The following is a 20,047-nucleotide window of genomic DNA, read 5'->3' on the forward strand; positions in this document are numbered from 1 at the left end:
CCCAAGCACTGTACTGTTGTTTTTACTCATTTCTTGGCTATTTTTTTTAAAGGGTTGCACTCAGTTTGAATTTAGTCCATAATTTAGCTTTTGTGTTTTAATAAATGGAAAGGAAAATACTAAACCTAAAACTAATAGAAATGACTGTCGGTTTTTTAATTTATTTAATTCCAGTGGAAATAATTTGGGTATTTTTGTTAGTGTTAGGGGATGCGGGAGAGACATTAATGTGTGGATCCAAAACCAGATGTGATTTATTTTCTTATTGATCTGTGGCTGAAATTTCATGAGAACAGCGTGCCTAATTTCAGCAGAGTCTACCTCAAACTCAGCTTGTTGTCTTGATTTGTATCAGAGGGGTAGCCGTGTTAGTCTGGATCTGTAAAAGCAGCAAAGAATCCTGTGGCACCTTATAGACTAACAGACGTTTTGGAGCATGAGCTTTCGTGGGTGAATACCCACTTCGTCGGATGCATGCAGTGGAAATTTCCAGGGGCAGGTATATATATGCAAGCAAGCTAGAGATAACGAGGTTAGTTCAATCAGGGAGGATGAGGCCCTGTTCTAGCAGTTGAGGTGTGAAAACCAAGGGAGGAGAAACTGGTTTTGTAGTTGGCAAGCCATTCACAGTCTTTATTTAATCCTGAGCTGACGGTGTCAAATTTGCAGATGAACTGAAGCTCAGCAGTTTCTCTTTAAAGTCTGGTCCTGAAGTTTTTTTGCTGCAGGATGGCCACTTTAAGGTCTGCTATTGTGTAGCCAGGGAGGTTGAAGGGTTCTCCTACAGGTTTTTATATAGTTCCATTCCTAATATCTGATTTGTGTCCATTTATCCTTTTCCGTAGAGACTGTCCAGTTTGGCCGATGTACATAGCAGAGGGGCATTGCTGGCATATGATGGCGTATATTACATTGGTGGCCGTGCAGGTGTATGAACCGGTGATGGTGTGGCTGATCTGGTTAGGTCCTGTGATGGTGTCGCTGGTGTAGATATGTGGGCAGTGTTGGCATCGAGGTTTGTTGCATGGATTTGTTCCTGAGCTAGAGTTATTATGGTGCGGTGTGCAGTTACTGGTGAGAATATGTTTCAGGTTGGCAGGTTGCCTGTGGGCAAGGACTGGCCTGCCACCCAAGGCCTGTGAAAGTGTGGGATCATTGTCCAGGATGGGTTGTAGATCCCTGATGATGTTTAGAGGGGTTTTAGCTGGGGACTGTAGGTGATGGCATTGATATGAGATTTAGCTTAAATAAAAATTAATAAATATATGGAGATATACCTATCTCATAGAACTGGAAGGGACCCGAAAAGGTCATTGAGTCTAGCCCCCTGACTTCACTAGCAGAACTAAGTACTGATTTTGCCCCAGATCCCTAAGTGGCCCCCTCAAGGATTGAGCTCACAACCCTGGGTTTAACAAACCAATGCTCAAACCACTGAGCTAGCCCTCCCCCTAAATTTAATGTGGCTCATACCTCTGTCTCCTGGGCCTATATCTGATCATAGTCTCTTTTCCTTAACTCTTTACTGAAGTTATACTTGGGATAGCAAAGCAGATATCACCAGTGTGCACCTTGCTGCTGTGAATTTTTTGGCTTTGTTAAATTCCTCAAACCTTCAGATGTATTTGAAAATAAAAATAAATCTTCACTGTGCTTGGCTGTAGTACCACATGCTACTCTGGCTGGTGAGTCTTGCCCGCATGCTTAGGGTTTAACTAATCGCCATATTTGGGGTCGGGAAGGAATTTTCCTCCAGGGCAATTGGCAGAGGCCCTGGAGGTTTTTTGCCTTCCTCTGCAGCATGGGGCACGGGTCACTTGCTGGAGGATTCTCTGCAGCTTGAGGTCTTCAAACCACAATTTGAGGACTTCAGTAACTCAGACATAGGTTAGGAGTTTGTTACAGAGTGGGTGGGTGAGATTCAGTGGCCTGCATTGTGCAGGAGGTCAGACTAGATGATCATAATGGTCCCTTCTGACCTTAAAGTCTGTGAGTCTCTGTTACTAATAAAAACAAATTTTACTTTACAGAGGGTCATGGATTTTTGTATGAAACCTTTGGGATCAGGCCTCGATTTTCTTGGCATGTAGATCCCTTTGGAGCTTCTGCTACTACACCTACTCTTTTTGCTCTGGCTGGATTTAATGCCCACCTTATCTCTCGCATTGACTATGATCTGAAGGACGACATGCAGAAAAGCAAGGTAAAACCACACAAGAGAATGGAGCCAGTGTTTGGCATTCAAACACTTTTTTGCAGCCTTTTCCTGATGTATGTAAACTCTGACTTCAAGAGAAGCATGTCTCCGAGCTTAAGAAGACACAACTGTAGATTTTTCTCATGTGAAGAAAGTGCATTGTTTGTGAGATGTTTGTGAGACTGTGAAACAATATTTGTCAGACTCTGCTCTGTTGATAACTTCGTCATGACCTCTTGTCAAAGACAAAGGAATTTATTCTAATCTTAAAAACATACACAAAAATAGTGGGCAATAGGGCAAGTCATAGGAGAACAGTCTCCTTGAGATTGCAACAATCGTCTTAAATACATAACCAGCAAGATAATGCTGTTAAACATAGATGGCAATTTAGGCTTCAAAGCAAGAAATCTTTCTTTTGCTCCCTTTACTTAGACTCTCTATCATTAAGTGAATACTGATAAAAAGAACTTTTTTTAAACCTAGTGAAATTTATTTATGCTTGTAAAACTGTTGGGTAGTTATTATGGACAAAAGTTTTGATAAAACGTGAGTCGGAACTAAGTAGATATCTCTCAGAATTAAACCTTTCTGTTCCAGTTCTGATCTTGAGCAAAATCTCCCAGATATACCAAATCTGTTTTTTGTTATGATGGACCATAGTCTACCCTGAGCTATACATGATGAACCCTGTGATGGGCTGGATTACAGAAACCCCCTTGAGACTGCCAACTGATGTGCTGAGACTGCTTTTGAACCCGTTTTCTCTGTCAGTTTGGGACTTCAGAACCCTGCCTTGTTTGAGCCAGACATGCTTGCCTGCTGCAACACAGACCCAGATCTGAACTACATCCCACAAAAGTTGCAGGCTTAACTGAAAACAGCTTAAGAAGTGTTCCTGTTTCCAACACTCAGATGTCCAGCTCCCAGTGGGGTTCAAACCCTAAATAAATGTGTTTTACCCCATACAGTAACTCCTCACTTCAAGTCGTCCTGGTTAACGTTGTTTCATTGCTGATCAATTAGGGAACATGCTCATTTAAAGTTGTGCAATGGTCACTTCTAATGTCTTTTGGCAACCTCCTGCTTTGTCCACTGCTTGCAGGAAGAGCAGCCTGGTGCAGCTAGTTGGTGCGGGCTTGGAACCAGGCTCGACCGGCAGTCCCCCATCAGCTCCCCACTCCCCTAAGTTCCCTGTGCAGCAGCTGCCCCGCAGGCTATCAATTGCCAGGCAGTCCAGCTGTCCCTCACCCACTGCCATGTGCTGCTTCTGCCCTCTGCCTTGGAGCTGCTCCCCAAGCCTCCTGCTTGCTGTACAAGGGGGGGGGAGGAATGGGAGGGGGCTAATGTTAGGGTGTCCCCCTCCCATCTGCTTCTAAACCTCGCTTACCCCTTCTTCTCCATATAGAGCAGGGTGGGGACAGGGACAGAGAGAGACAGAGCAAGCCTGGGGCAGCAGCTACTGTCTCAATTTCCTCATCCACTTTAAAAGACAATGCACTTAAGAGTGGGTCAGCTTACTTAAAGGGGTAGTGTGCATATCTCTCTCTCTCTCTCCCACACACAAGGTGTGTGTCTGTCTCTGTCTGCTATGCTGTCTCCTCTCCCTCCTGTTCGTGCTGCGTTGATGAGAGGCTACATTAACAACAATGTGTTAGCCTTGGAGGGCTCAGCTGAGTGCTAGTTCATCATTTAGCACAGGGGTTCTCAAACGGGGTCGGGACCTCTCAAGTGGTCACGAGGTTATTACATGGGGGGTTGTGAGCTGTCAGCCTCCACCCCAAACCCTGCTTTGCCTCCAGCATTTATAATGGTGTTAAATATATTAAAAAAGTATTTTTAATTTATATGGGGGGTCACACTCAGAGGCTATGTGAAAGGGATCAGCAGTACAAAATCTGAAAACCAGGGATTTAGGAGCAAGGCATTCCCTGGGAAATATCCCACCCTCTTCCACCCTCTTAACTTCACCACCTCAACCAAACTTCACAATCATCATAGCTGAGAACAGTATTAAATTGTTTGTTTAAAACATATCCTGTGTGTGTGTGTGTGTGTGTGTGTGTGTGTGTGTGTATATAGTTTTTGGTCTGGTGAAAAAAAATTCCCTGGAACTTAACACACACACACCCCTTTACATTAATTCTTACGGGGAAATTGGATTCGCTTAACATCGTTTTGCTTAAAGTTGCATTTTTCAGGAACATAACTACAACATTAAGTGAGGAGTTACTGTATAAAGCTTTTACAGGGTAAACTCATAAATTATTTGCCCTCTATAACACTGATAGAGAGGCACAGCTGTTTGCGCCTCTCCCCCCCCCCCCCCGCCCCCCAGGTATTAATGCATACTCTGGGTTAATTAATAAATTAAAAGTGATTTTTATTAAATACAAAAAGTAGGATTTCAGTGGTTCCAAGTAATAACAGACAGAACAAAGTGAAATACCAAGTAAAATAAAATAAAACATACAAGTCTAAACCTAATACAGTAAGAAAGTGATTACAGATGAAACCTCACCCTCAGAGATGTTCCAGTAAGCTTCTTTTACAGACTAGCCTCCTTCTAGTCTGGGTCCAGCAATCACTCACACCCCCGTGGTTACCATCCTTGGTTCCAGTTTCTTTCAGGTATCCTTGGGGGTAGAGAGGCTATCTCTTGAGGCAGCTGAAGACAAAATGGAGGGGTCTCACAGAGGTTTAAATAGACTTTCTCTTGTGGGTGGAGACCTCCTCCTCTCTCCTATGCAAAATCCAGCTTCAAGATGGAGTTTTGGAATCACATGGGCAAGTCACGTGTCCATGCATGACTCGGTTTTTACAGGCAGCAGCCATTGCCCACATGCTATCTTAAATGTCTCCAGGAAAACTTCTTATGTGGATTGGAGTCTTCCAAGATCCATTATCAGTTAAGAGTTTCTTGATTGGGCACTTAATTTGCACATTCCTTTCTCAAGAAGCTGACCAAATGCTTTACTAAGGCTACTTAAACTCAAACAAGTACACAGCCAATATTCATCACTTTGAATACAAAAATGACACATGCATACAAATAGGATGTGTGTACTCAGTAGAACATAACCTTTTCAGAGAGATGTTACATGACATATGTAACATAAAACATATTTCAGTTATGTCATATATACATTCATAAGCATATTTCCATAAAGAATTATGGGGTTGAACATCACAAACCCCAATGAAGGTAAGGAGTTGCACACGTGTACTGAAGGAAGAGTCTCGCCCAATAAGCTGGGCATTAGGCAGCGATTATATGAATCTTGGATGAAATCCTGGCTTCACTGAAGGTAATGGCAAAACACCCATTGACTTCAATAGGCCAGGATTTTACCCCTTGTGCCTCTTCAGTGGAAGACTCTCCTTGATTACAGTGGGAGTTGGGTTGGGCCCTCCTAGCCCAAATCTGTTACATGTGCACAGCTTCCATTGAAGCCAGTGGGAGTTGTGTTCATGCAAAGGAGTGCAAAATTGAGTCCCAAAGTATAGTTAATCATGGTACTCTATTATCTGCAGGTTTGGTTTCTTACTGTGATTTCTTTTTCTGCAGTATTTCTTTTTGTGTTTTTTAGAAGCTTCAGTTCGTGTGGAGGGGCTCTCCCTCTTTATCTGAAAACTATGAGATCTTCACTCATGTTATGGACCAGTACAGCTACTGCACACCATCGCAAATACCCTTTTCAAACAGGTTTGAATGCTTCCAAGCCCTGCAGAAATATTGGTCACTTCAATAATATCAAATTTTCGGCCAGGTCTACACTACAGACCTATATTGGTATAACTGCATTGTTCGAGGGTGTGAAAAATCCATACCCCTGAGCAATGTAGTTGTAGACCTAACCCTTCACTATGTCAACAGGAGAGTTTCTCTCGGGGAAGTGGATTAACTACACTGACTGGAGAAGTGTCTTCACTTGAGCACTACAGTGGCACAGCTGAAGTGCTGTAAGTGAAGATGAGCCCTTAGGATTTTAGGCAAAGTATAGAATGACTGACTGGCTGCTGAGCTTATTAAGAGGACTGAGATGCTGAGTTTATGAAGAGAACTTTGCATTTTCTCTTTTGTCAGAGGCTTCTATTAGGCTTAAAAGGTGGCTAGACTCGTAAGACTCAATCCTGCAAGATGTTAAGAACCCTCAATTACCACTGGCTTCAATGGGAGGTGAGGGTGCTCAGCAACTCACAGGAGAATCTTTATTCTCCATTCCTGACATTAAAAGTTAGTGTTAGAATTAATTGGCTTTTAAAAAGCCTTTCCACCATAGCAATAGTGACACACAACACTTAGAGCTCTATCTATCCTGACATGCCCCCATGCCCCCAAAAAAAGTTAAAAAGGGTATATAACTAAATAGCCTGAAGTGAACAAATCAACCAGCATAAACACAAAATACCCCAGACAGAGGTTTGTTTTTATCCCTGAAGAGGAAAGGAGCTAGAGACTTCGTGACGTTGGACAGGGATTTCGCTATTGCTAATGATTTTACGTGGAAGGTGCCCACAGTGATGGTGGCAGTCTAAAACCCTGTGATACATTGTAAGCTACATTGATCAAGAAATGGACCTCAATAGATGTGGCTTGCAATCTGCCATATAGACCATGCTATGGAAATGTTTAAGAACTCTTGCATTAAAACAAAACCTTGATAGTCTTAAACCTACAATCTCTTTCATACTCTGTTTTAGCCAGCTAATGACATTAAGGAAAAGCAGGGGCTGGGCAGGAATATTTCAAGGCTATTTTAACTCAAGCCAAATATATCTTTTATCAGACCCTATATACCATCTCCTATAGCTTTCGTTTTCAGTGTGTTTATACTAGCACCACTGGAGGCCCATAAAGTCACATGGATGTAATAGAAACTAAACACAGAGAATCAGTGTAAACCGGAACTGTGCTACTGAATCCTCATGTGCCAAACTGGATTTGTATCCCTGCATAATTTCATCCATTTTTTCCCCAACTTGCTGTAAAAGTCCTTTTTGTAGTGTATTGCTTTCTCTTTCCACTTAGGTCCGGCTTCTATTGGAATGGAATTGCTGTTTTCCCAGATCCACCAAAAGACGGTATTTACCCCAACATGAGTGTCCCTGTTACCGATGCCACCATTCATCTTTATGCACAGTCCATGGTGGCAAACATTAAAAAGAGGGCAGCCTGGTTCCGAACTGCTGATGTCCTATGGCCATGGGTAAGTATATCGCTTTAGAATTTAATGACACATCCACAAGCTAAATATGAATCAACAGTGTAACACTGTTGCAAAAAAGGCAAACATCATTCTGGGATGTATTAGCAGGAGTGTTGTAAGCAAGACACCGCTCTATTCTGCACTGATTAGGCCTCAACTGAAGTATTGTGTCCAGTTTTGGGCACCGAATTTCAGGAAAGATTTGGACAAATTGGAGAGGGTCCAGAGAAGAGCAACAAAAATTATTAAAGGTCTAGAAAACATGATCTATGAGGAAAGATTTAAAAAAACTTGGGTTTGTTTAGTCTGGAAACAAGAACACTGAGAGCTGATTTTCAGTGGCACTCACACTGCCCGGGTCCTGACTGCCGGCCTTGGGGCTCTCCTGCCAGCCTGGGGTTCTGTCCGCTGGCGCTGCTCAGCCCGCTGCTGGCCCTGGGTCCTGGCCACCAGTCCGGGTGGCTCCACTGCCGGCCTGGGGTCCCAGCTGCCTGCCTGGCGCTCTGCAGCTGGCCCCAACTGTGGCCACTCGTCCCAGCCTGGGGCAGTGAGGGGTGCAGACAGGCAAGACTGGGTGCAGCTCAGCACCCCCACCTTAAAAATTGTTCTAGCACCACTGGGATATTTTTAAGTCCTGATTTGCTTCTTACATCACTATCACGCCACGTGGAACAGTGCACTGCATTTGACGTTGTGTGTGCCGTCTTTCGAGATTTTTTTTTTTCTGCTGTGAGTTGCGGGGTCACTCACTCACTCATACCCGTCACCCCAATCGGGGTATGGGCCGCCAACCACAGATCTCCAGAGGCCTCTATCCTGGGCCATTCGCTCTAGCTGGTTCCAGGTATAGCCCATTTTTTTGCTGTCAGCCTGAAGGTCACGTCGCCAGGTGTTTCTTGGACGGCCTCTTTTCCGCTTGCCTTGGGGATTTCACCACAGTGCCTGTCTGGTGATGTTAGTTGGCTGCTTACATAGTGTATGTCCTATCCAACCCCACCTTCTCCTTCTGATTTCTTCCTCTGCTGGGAGTTGACAGGTCCTCTCCAAGAGGTGGATGTTACTGATGGTGTCTGGCCAGCGGATCTAGAGAATCCTTCTGAGGCAGTTATTAATGAAGGTCTGGATCTTCCTGATGGTTGTTTTGGTTGTCCTCCAGGTTTCAGCTCCATACAGTAGGACTGATTTCACATTGGAGTTTAACAGTCAAATTTTTATTGCCAAAGACAGCTCTCTGGAGCTCCAGATGTTCTTGAGCTGTAAGAAAGCTGCTCTTGCCTTACCAATCCTTACTTTGATGTCTGCGTCTGTGCCACCCTGCTGGTCGATGATGCTACCTAGGTAGGTGAAGGACTGCACTTCTTCCAGGGGGCTTCCATTCAGTGTGACTGGGTCATTGCTGATGGAGTTAATCCTAAGGATCTTGGTCTTGTCCTTGTGAATGTTGAGGCCAACCTGTGATGACGTGGCTGCCACTACGTTGGTCTTCTCTTGCATCTGCTGTTTACTGTGCGAAAGGAGTGCAAGGTCGTCAGCAAAGTCCAGGTCACCAAGCTGGGTCCACAACGTCCACTGGATTCCGTTCCTATGCTCATAAGTGGATGTCTTCATAATCCAATCGATGACGAGGAGAAAGAGAAATGGTGACAACAAGCATCCTTGCCTGACTCCAGTTTGCACCTGGAAGCTGTTAGTAAGCTGCCCTCCATGGATCACTCTACAGTGTATACCGTCATATGACTTCTTGATCAGGTTGACCACCTTTGCTGGGATGCCGTATTGCCGAAGGAGCTTCCAGAGGGTCTCTCGATCCACGCTATCGAACGCTTTCTCATAATCAACAAAGTTGATGTACAACGAGGAGTTCCACTCCATAGACTGCTCGACTATGATGCGAAGCGTTGCTATCTGGTCCATGCATGATCTATTCTGCCGGAAACCTGCCTGTTCATCTCGTAGCCGTGGATCGACGGCATCCTTCATTCTCTCTAAGAGGACTCGGTTGAAGACCTTCCCTGGCACCGACAGGAGTGTGATTCCTCTATAATTGGCACAGTTGCTAAGATCTCCTTTCTTGAGGATTTTGATGAGATATCGCTCTTTCCAGTCTACCAGAATCACTTCTTCTTCCCATATCTTCTCAAAGAGGGGGTACAGCATTTCCACTGAAGCATCCAGGTCTGCTTTCAGGGCCTCTGCTGGGATGTCATCAGATCCAGCCGCCTTCCTATTCTTCATCATGGTGATGGCTTTTCTGATCTCATCTCTGGTTGGTTTATTGCAATTAATTGGGAGGTCCTCATTGGCTGGGTTGATATCTGGTAGATTTGGTGGTGCTGGTCTGTTCAGGAGTTCCTCAAAGTGCTCCGCCCATCTGTTCATCTGTTGTTCTATTCCTGTTATAGACTTTCCCTGCTTGTCTTTAATGGGACACTCTGGCTTGCTGAACTTTCCAGACAGTCGCTTGGTAGTATCATACAGCTGTTTCATATTACCGCTGTATGCTGCCTGCTCCGCTTCTGCTGCCAGTTCATCCACATACTCTCTCTTGTCCTTCCTGATATTCCTCTTCACTGCTCTATGGGCTTCAGCATGCTCTTTTTGAGCTTTGGCCTTTGCTGCTCTAGTCCTGCTGTTATTGACTGCTGCCTTCTTCTTTTTTCTGTCTTCTATCTTGATCAAGGTTTCTGCTGTGAGCCACTCTTTCTGCTGGTGTTTCTTAATTCCAAGCACTTCCTGGCATACTGACCTAAGTGTGTCTCTCACTTTCTGCCATCTGTTTAGTACACTGTCTTCCTCTTCCTCAGACCGATCCTGTAATACTGAAAACTTATTCTTCAGCGTCAGTCCAAAATCTTCCTTGGTCTTATGGTCCTTCAGAAGGCTGACGTTGTACTTCACTCTTCTGTCTGATGCGTCTATCCAGTTCTTTTTCAGCTTCAGCTTCAGTCTGGCCACCACTAAGTGATGGTCGGACGCCGCGTCTGCTCCTCTTCTAACTCTAACGTCCTGCAAGGATCTTCTGAACTTCTTGCTAATGCAGACATGATCGATCTGATTTTCTGACATACCTGCTGGTGATACCCAGGTACTCTTGTGGATCCGCTTGTGAGGAAAGATGCTACCTCCTATGACCAGGTTATTAAGTGCACACAAATCCACAAATCTCTCTCCATTCTCACTCATCTCTCCCAGAGCGTGGGTCCCCATGACTTGTTCGTATCCTGTGTTGTCAGGTCCAATTTTGGCATTAAAGTCTCCCATAAGGATGATGATGTCTTTGTCTGGGAGAATCTCTAATATTTTCTGGAGTCTGTTGTAAAAATAATCTTTGTCCTCCTCTTCACTATCATTAATTGGAGCATAGCACTGAACAACATTCATCTTAATCCTCTTCATTTTAGTTCTGAAGGATGCTGTGATGATCCTGGGACCATGTGCCTCCCAACCAATCAGTGCTCTCTGTGCCTGCTTGGACAACATGAAGCCTACTCCCTGTGTGTGGGGTGCGTCGCTCTCTTCATGTCCTGAATACAGCAACAGCTCTCCTGTCAACAGTCGTCTCTGTCCCGCTTGCGTCCATCTTGTCTCGCTAATGCCTAATAGGGTCAGGTTGTTGCTCCTCATCTCTGCTGCAACCTGCGCCATCTTTCCTGCCTCGTACATGGTCCTCGCGTTCCATGTGCCTATGGTAATTCTCCTGGTTGCAAGAAGGGTAATCAGCTTAGTGGCTTCCTCACGGCTTTTACCACCCAGCATCATGCATCTTCGAGTTGAAGACCCTTCTTTTTCCAGGGTAAAAGTCTCTGTTGTCTCTATTGTTGGCGTTTCTGTAGCAGGTTGATTTTTTACGGGATGGAGTTGCTAGCCCCACGCCCAACCCTCCTCCTTTATCCTGACTTGGGACAGGCAGATGGCCCCAGAGGACCTCTCTGGTGGAGTTGAGTTGTGGGGTACATTTAACAAAATGTCTGCTCCTAAGGAAGCAAAGTTAGATGTCTGTTCATTTCAGCTTTCTTCAGACCCATTTGGATTTATTCAAAAGAAGAGCTGTGCTGTTTGTGCTTTCTGTTGTGAAAGTGTTGTTTGTCGCACATCAGGTGTTCAACGACATTTTCAAACAAAGCACGACAAAACCTTTCTTGACGAAGCAGACAAGACGGAATTGATCAAAAAGACAGTAGCAGGATATAAGAAGCAAAGCAGTGTTTTTAAATGCTTAAGTGTAAGTAAAAATCAAGTCACAGAAAGAAGTTACAAGATTGTGCAGTGCAAAAAACGGAAAGCCATTTACAGATTGGGAATATATAAAAGAAGTTTTTCTCAGCAGTTCAGGGGTTTTGTTCAATGTTTTGCCAAATAAAGATACTATCGTATCTAAAATAAAAGAACTGCCTGTCTCTGCCAGAACAGTTGAGAGACGCGTAAGCAAAATGGCAAAAAACGTTAACGAAAAGCAGATGACTGCATTAAAAGACATAGCAGTATTTACCGTCGCAGTTGATGAGAGCATGGATATAAATGGCGTTCCACATCTGGCAGTTTTTGCAAGATATCGTGCTTCCAATGAAATCCAAGAGGAACTTTGTTGCCTTAAACCCCTGCATGGCACAGCAAAAGGAGAAGATATAGTGGAATGTTTTGTAAACTATTTTGAAGAACGAGGAGTTGACATCAGAAAAATACTTTGTGTGACAATAGATGGTGCTCCTGCCATGGTCGGAAAACAGAAGAGATTTGTAAAGTTACTTGAAGATCAAATTGGCTGCCCGACAGTCAAATTTCACTGTGTCATCCATCAAGAAAACCTGTATGCTAAAATTTCTAATTCAGAGTTTAATAATGTGATGAACATAGTCGTGCAAATTGTGAATTTCCTTGTCACTCGATCTGCTTTGACTCAAACAGTTTCAAGCACTGCTAGAAGAGATGGACAGTGCTTATAAGACATTCCACTTCACAGGAACATTTGGTGGCTAAGTTGTGCCAAGGTTTTGGTGCTTTGTAAACTGTTTTGATGCAATCAAGGCCTTTTTGTCAGAAAAAGGACAAAACTACCCCAAACCGTGTAAGCTAATGTTTCTAACTGACATCACCACTCACCTAAACGAAGTCAACCTCTGTCTCCAGGGTGCAGGGCAAACGGTTCTGGATCTTTATGAAGCCCGGAAGGCATTTGTTGTAAAACTAGCAGTTTTTTTCACTAGATATTCAAACTTAGACTTTCCACTACTTCCAACACATAAAAGAGCTATCAACACGTTCCACTGTCAGTGTTGATGAGATTGGAATGTACATGCAAGAACTGGAATCAGAATTTTCTGACAGATTTCAAGAATTCCAGCAATTTGGCCCAACGCTTTTTTTTTCTAATTAAATCTGAAAAGTTCAGCAAAAGCAACTTGGATTTGTCTGTATTTCAGTGGATGAGTGTTGAAGATTTCAAAATGCAGCTCATTCAGTAAAAAGCTCAGAATTGTGGGCATCAAAGTTTGGAGATCTGCAGAGTATACTTGAAGCTACTGAGAGAGATCATGGGACCTCTGTTCTGACCTGCTGGATGTCCTGCCAGTGAAATTGAACTGGTTGAAGAAAATTGCGTTTGCGATACTTTCAGCATTTGAATCCACATACCTGTGTGAACAGGTATTTTCACACATGAAATCTGTCCTCTGTCCCTCTCGGAGCCTGTTAACAACTGATCACTCAGAAGCCTGTGTACAGCTTAAAGTATCCAAATACGTGCCCAGACATTGAAAAACCCAGCAAGAAAAGCAAGGGCAAGGATCACACTAAACTGGTAAGATCTGCATTTTAGTTTAATTTTAAATGAAGCTGCTTAAACATTTTAAAAATCTTATTTACTTTACATACAATAGTTTAGTTATATAATAATGACTCAGAGAGAGAGACCTTCTAAAAATGTTAAAATGTATTACTGGCACGCAAAACCTTAAATTTAAGTGAATAAATGAAGACTTGGCACACCACTTCTGAAAGGTTGCCGACCCCTGCTCTAAGGTGCCACAAGAACTCCTCGTTGTTTTTGAAAGGCAGTGTGTTCAAAGAAGTTTGTTTGCAGAAGAGGAAGATTTCCAAGAATATATCATGGTGCATGATACAGATCTATAATTAAAGTGATTTTAAGAGCGTACACATAATACACTGGCTGAGTAATTTTAATTGTGTGCCTAATTTTTCTGTGCATTTGCTATGATTGAGCACACAATAATAATAAATAGCTGTGCTTCATATTAGATACACATGTACACACAAATGCTCAGTATGCAGACGCAGTCAGTTGAAGTGGGCATCCAAATTAGTGTGTAGTTATGCACATGAATTTTGGATAATCTGGCCTTCTATATTTTGTGCATTCGTTATCTCATTTAACTATTCATTTATCCACTTCTTAGATTAGGGATTATCATATTCTAGGCAGGGAGTTGTCAATAAATTGTGTGACATATGTGGTTATTCTGTCCAGATTGTTAGTGTGCTTTGTTGTTTCTTTCCTCTCCACCAATTACTCAGTGTATTCTCGGCTCACAAAAATACATACAAACTCCCTCTCTTTTTGTCAAGAGCAAGGAAAGGAATGATAGAATTGACAGAGATCTGACATCTGCCCTTGCCAGATATCAGATAGACACACTGGGCAACCTCCCTACCAAGGAAATGCATGGTCTTCGAGTTGTGCAGTGTAGACTAATTTAATTCCTGTCGGTCATGGCAGTTGGTCAGTGTTGCTGTAGCCATGTGCGTCCCAGGATATTATAGGGACAAGGTGGGTGAGGTAATCATTTTTACTGGACCAGTAGGTTGTCAGTTGTCCTATTTGAATAACCAAACCCATATTTACTTGGGCCCTTAACTTTTGACTGGTTTATGCAGATGAGCTCAGAAGGAAGAATGATGTTTTACAGTGGTTAAGAATTGTAATATAAGAACATTGTTGAACTATCTCATCATGGAAGTTAATGACCTTTGGGCCACTTGCTGGGATCTTCTGGGGGATGAATCAATTCCCAGCCATTACAAGGGTACCTCAGCTCCTCCTGTTCTTTGCCTGTGACACACAATGATTCAGTCTCCTGAGGTCTGTAATATTTTGGTCTAATTCTGATTCTTGGGCCTGGTGTGAGGGTTGACTGGAGGGTAGTTAGTAGCCTGTGATATGCAGAGAGGTCAGATTAGATGATCTGGTGGGCCCTTCAGGCCATAAACTCTTGGAACTCTGACTATAACTACAACTTCCACTAATTCATACAGATATGTTATTTTCTAAATTGCAGGGTTGTGACAAACAGTTCTTTAATGCATCAGTTCAGTACTCCAACATGGACCCATTATTAGATTATATTAACAAGCATGCTGATCAATTTGGAGTGACCGTCCAGTATTCCACTGTCAGTGATTACTTCCAGGCATTGTATAACAGAAACCTCACATGGGACATTCAGAATTATCAAGACTTTCTTCCGTATTCAACAGGTACTTAACAATATGTTTTTTTATACACTGCATATACTGATGGATATCAGTAGCTGGCATTAGGGTTAGTTTATTGTAACACAGTGTAACAGGAGCATAAGGAGCTTTTCTCTTGACTTACTCTTTCCGATTTGGTGGCTCTATTAGCTCCAATTCTGAAATATAAGAGGGATTGGAGTGTCTTTCTGAGACAGCAGGAGCTAGGGATGGAACCTGAGGGGTCCTGAAAGGAAAACCATGGCTTGGGGAAAAATTTAGCTTGAAATTTGTCTTAGCTCTGTGAGTATCAACAAAGGCAAACCCCAGGAAGGGTTAGGTTTGGGGTATATCCATATCTGTATGTGCTACCACTGTTGGTTGAATCTCTGATGACCTGAAAGATAGAGTAATGCACTAATCAGATCCCCTGACGATTGCAAGTCAGGAATTTGGGAAAGCCATGTACAGTAGATTAGATATGCAGAATTTAGAACAACTAGGCAAAGTTCAGTGAGAGAATTCAGTGGGAAGATGCAAGACTATGTGTGATGAAGGAGCAATAATACCAAGCATGATCACAAGCTGAAAACTGGTTAGCAAACAGCAATATGAAGATGCAGTTGGGGAAGAAGGGGTGGTGTCAAGTGCACTAAACATAAGCGTGTAGTGCAATGCTATTTGTTTATATATAAAAATTAGTTTAAAGCCGTGGTGCTGTGGGGTGTATTTACAGAAGTAGGTCTTATGAAATCAGAAAGGTGATAACTTGTGAACTCTGGGGCAGGGATCCTGAGCCAAATTCTGCTTTATTACACCAGTGTAATATGGAGTAACTCCACTGAAGTCATCAGATTTACACTGATGTAACATAAGAGGAGGAAATTAAGCTCTGTCTTAATAGGGATTTGGCAGTATTGGGTATGCTTATTATACTGCCTAAAAAAATCAGTCTCTCTCTATTTATTGTTAGTAAGATCACTGTGCTTTGAGCTTCACAGCACAGAAGGGAAAGTGATAAACTGAAAAATACCTAAAGAGGGATACAAAACTGATGAGAGAAATAGAGTGCATGTCCTGTAAAAGGATTCAGTGGTAGCCATGTTAGTTTATATCAGCAAAAAAAACGAGGAGTCCTCGTGGCACCTTAGAGACTAACACATTTATTTGGGCATAAGCTTTCATGGGCTAGATAAATAATTTATCTCGTTAGACTGACCTTACACTTGGTAAAGCACCCCATTCTCCTGTATTTTTTACTTCATACACATCTGATGAAGTTGGTTCTAGCCTATGAAAGCTTATGCCCAAATAAATGTGTTAGTCTCTAAGGTGCCACAAGGACTCCTCGGTTTTTTTGTCCTGTAAACTGGAATTGCACGGATAGGATAAGATATGGCAAAGAGGAGACATGAAAGCAATCTATAAATATCTGAACTTTTATTTGCCACTGTTAGGGAGGGTGGAATTACCCATCTTAGAGTAGTTCACTAATCCTGTTGTCCTCCTATGCCTCTGGAGCACTTGACAGATATATAATTTTAACAGGCTTCCCAGATTATCTTCTTTCGAGTTGGTCAGTACTTGCTGTACCATATGGAGCTACTCAGGTTGTCGTAGTGCTGCTGGGAACTCAAAGTAGCCATGTGATTCTGGACATCTTAGGTACAAAAGTGCAATATTTATACCAGAGAAGACATCATAGAACTATAGGCCTGGAAGGGACCTTGAGAGTTTATCTAGTCCAGCCCCTGGCACAAAGGCAGGACCAAGTAAACCTAGACCGTCCCTGACAGGTGTTCAGCCAACCTGTTCTTAAACCAGTAACAACAGAGATTCCACAATCTCCCTGGGAAGTCTATTTCAGTGATTAACTACCCTTATAGTTAGAAAGGTTTTCCTAATATATAACCCAATAGTCCTTGCTGCAGAGTAAGCCCATTACTTCTTGTCCTACCTTCAATGGATGTGGAACACAATTGATCACCATCCTCTTTCTAACAGTACTTAATATATTTGAAGACTTGTTATCTGGTATGCCCTCAATCTTCTTTTCTCAATACTAAACATGCCCAGGTTTTTTAACCTTTCCTTGTAGGTCAGGTTTTCTAAACCTTGTATCATTTTTGTTACTCTTCTCTGGACACTTTCTCCAATTCGTCCACTTCTTTCTCATAGTATGGTGCTCAGAACTGTACCCAGTACTCCAGCTGAGGCCTCACCAGTGCCAAGTACAACAGAGCAGTTGCCTCCTGTGTTTTTTGTATGATATTTTTGTTAATGCACCCCAACATTATACTGCCCTTTTTCTCCACTGCATCACATTGTTGACTGATATTCAATTTGTGACCCATAATAACCTCAGATCCTTTTCAGCCCTGCTGTTGCCTTCACTAATTATTACCCTATCTGTGCATTTTATTTTTCCTTCCTAAGTGTAGAACTTTGCTTGTCTTTTTTAAATTTCATCTTGTTTCATCTTGATTCAGACCAATTCATCAAAGTCATTTTGAATTCTAATTTTGGCTTCCAAAGGGCTTGCAACCCCTCACAGCTTGATACCATCTGAAAATGTTGAATATTATCAGTCAAACCGTTGTAGCACTCCGCGAGGTATGCCCTCCCAATTTAACAGGGAGCCATGGATAGTTACTCTTTGACTGTGGTCCTTCAGCCAGTTTATAGTTACGCTTGGTGAAATTTGAGGTTTTTTTAAATAATTTCAATGGATAATATCAATGTTTATTTTTAAGTATTTTTTTCAATTTTTATCAATTTAAATTTTCACAATTATGAGAAATTATGGGAATAGTGCCAGACAAAATGGCAGATCAGACAATTATTTAATGATAGCATACATTGATTTAAAAAAACTGAAGCTTTATAATTGTTAAAACACATTTTCAACATCGCATGTCAAAACATACAAAGGAAATATCCTTACATCAAAGTCTGATAAGTTTTCAAGCAGCATTTTTCTTTCTTTGCTTATCTGTAAATTTCAGTTATTATTGAGGGAAACATTTATTTTTGTCGGTTTGTGAGTGTACAGTGAAACTGACATTTACCAGGAAAAATCTGATCCTTCCAAGCCTACTTAAAGTGATTTCATCGAGACCACATTTCTCTAGTTTGCTTATGAGACGGTCACACGGGACTGTGTCAAAAGCCTTACTAAAATCAAGAGATATCACATCTGTTGTTTCTCCCCTATCCACTGGGCCAGTAAAGGAGGAAATTAGGTTTATTTGACATGATTTGTTTTTGAGACATTCATATTGGCTATTCTTTATAACCTAATTATTTTCTGGGTGCTTACAAATTGATTGCTTAATTTCTTCCAGTATCTTTCAAGGTATTGAAGTTAGGCTGACATCTCAGTTCTTAATACTGGGAATTTGCTTCAGGGTGCCTACAAAACACCAGGAAAGTGTTCTTCCAACTCAGAGGCAGATGTGGCTACCGGTGGATATGGGTCAGGCTTGACAAATTTCATTCACTCATGGCAGTAACCGTTCGTTGCTTCTGTTTTTTATGTAAGTTTAGCCATGGCTGTTTCATCATTTTCCTTTGCGCTCTGGATAGACACATGAGTATTCTGGACTATATTTAATTTGCTTACCCAATATTCTGTGGCACTTCTGCTGTTAACGTATTTTTTTAATTAATGATGAAAAGAGATCATTGCTTGCCATGACTAATTATACAGAATGATATAACTGTACTGACTCACACACCTCCATCTAGGGATTGCATCATTTCAGGTAATGCACTGATAAACGTACTGTGAGTACTTGCCATGAGCAAACCACCACAGTCCCGCCTCTTGCATGTTTTACCTGCCTGTACGTTCAATGTACTTTACATGCTGCAGTTGGCTGTCATTACTTATTTGGGTTATGGTAGCACCCTCAATGTGCTAGGAGATCTAAACACTCTCTGTGCCTGTCACCAGCTCCTGGTGTGGTCTTTTGAGCAGTCTCTGCTGCTCCTGACTGGTCCTCCTTAGTTTCCCCTTGGTCAGGGCAGTTCTTGGACCCTCACCTCTAATTAAGTCTAGCAGTCTGCTTCAGTCTTTTGGCTGTGTTTGTGGAGGCAGCCAGGTGCAGGGGTGTCGCCCCATTGCTGTCCCAGGCCTTTCTGCCTCTCTCCTTTATAACAGGCCATTGCCTCTATTGGCTGCAGCTGTGGGTGCCTTCTTCCATGACTGGCAGCTCTGGTAGCTGCATGGGGGTGTTGTCAAACTTCTTTCCTGTAGACAGGAGAGGCTTTTCTCCCACTTCTGTTTATGCTCAATAGGGGGTTTGTAGACCCCATTACAGTGACCCAAAGGGTTTACCCTGCCTCAATATGAGCCTCACCTCAGTCAGTAAAAAATCATGGAGCAGGTCCTCAAGGAATCAATTTTGAAGCACTTTGAGGCGAGGAAAGTGATCAGGAACAGTCAGCATGGATTCATCAAGGGCAAGTCATGCCTGACTAACCTAATTGCCTTCTATGATGAGATAACTGGCTCTGTGAGTGAGGGAAAAGCAGTGGACATGTTATTCCTTGACTTTAGCAAAGCTTTTGATACCAGCTCCGACAGTATTCTTGCCAGAAAGTTAAAGTAGTATGGGCTGGATGAATGGACTATAAGGTGGATAGAAAGCTGGCTAGATCGTTGGGCTGAACGGGTAGTGATCGATGGCTCCATGTCTAGCTGGCAGCCGACATCAAGCAGAGTGCCCCAAGAGTCAGTCCTGGGGCTGGTTTTGTTCAGTATCTTCTTTAATGATCTGGAGGATGGCGTGGATTGCACCCTCAGCAAGTTTGCAGATGACACTAAACTGGGAGGAGTGGTAGATACGCTGGAGGGTAGGGATAGGATACAGAGGGACTAGACAAATTAGAAGATTGGGCCAAAAGAAATCTGATGAGGTTCAACAGGGACAAGTGAAGAGTCCTGCACTTAGGATGCAAGAATCCCATGCACTGCTACAGACTAGGGACTGAGTGGCTAGGCAGTAGTTCTGCAGAAAAGGACCTACGAGTTACAGTGGATGAGAAGCTGGATATGAGTCAACAGTGTGCCCTTGTTGCCAAGAAGGCTAACGGCATTTTGGTCTGTATATGTAGGAGCATTGCCTGCAGATCGAGGGACATGATCATTCCCCTCTATTCGGCATTGGTG

General features: G+C 42.7%; 1 protein-coding gene across 3 annotated transcripts in view; it reads left to right on the top strand.

The window, feature by feature from the left end:
- MAN2B2 (mannosidase alpha class 2B member 2) overlaps nt 1–20,047 on the top strand; it is a 65,016-nt gene that overhangs the window by 22,558 nt on the left and 22,411 nt on the right. For all 3 annotated transcript variants that reach the window (XM_050947440.1, XM_050947439.1, XM_050947441.1), the window contains 4 exons: nt 2,031–2,203; nt 5,788–5,903; nt 7,230–7,407; nt 14,700–14,898. In XM_050947440.1, coding sequence (XP_050803397.1) covers nt 2,031–2,203; nt 5,788–5,903; nt 7,230–7,407; nt 14,700–14,898 — 666 coding nt within the window. The remainder of the gene's footprint in view (nt 1–2,030; nt 2,204–5,787; nt 5,904–7,229; nt 7,408–14,699; nt 14,899–20,047) is intronic.

This window comes from Gopherus flavomarginatus, chromosome 3 (genome assembly GCF_025201925.1).
Source record: "Gopherus flavomarginatus isolate rGopFla2 chromosome 3, rGopFla2.mat.asm, whole genome shotgun sequence".
NCBI classification, from domain to species: Eukaryota; Metazoa; Chordata; order Testudines; family Testudinidae; genus Gopherus; species Gopherus flavomarginatus.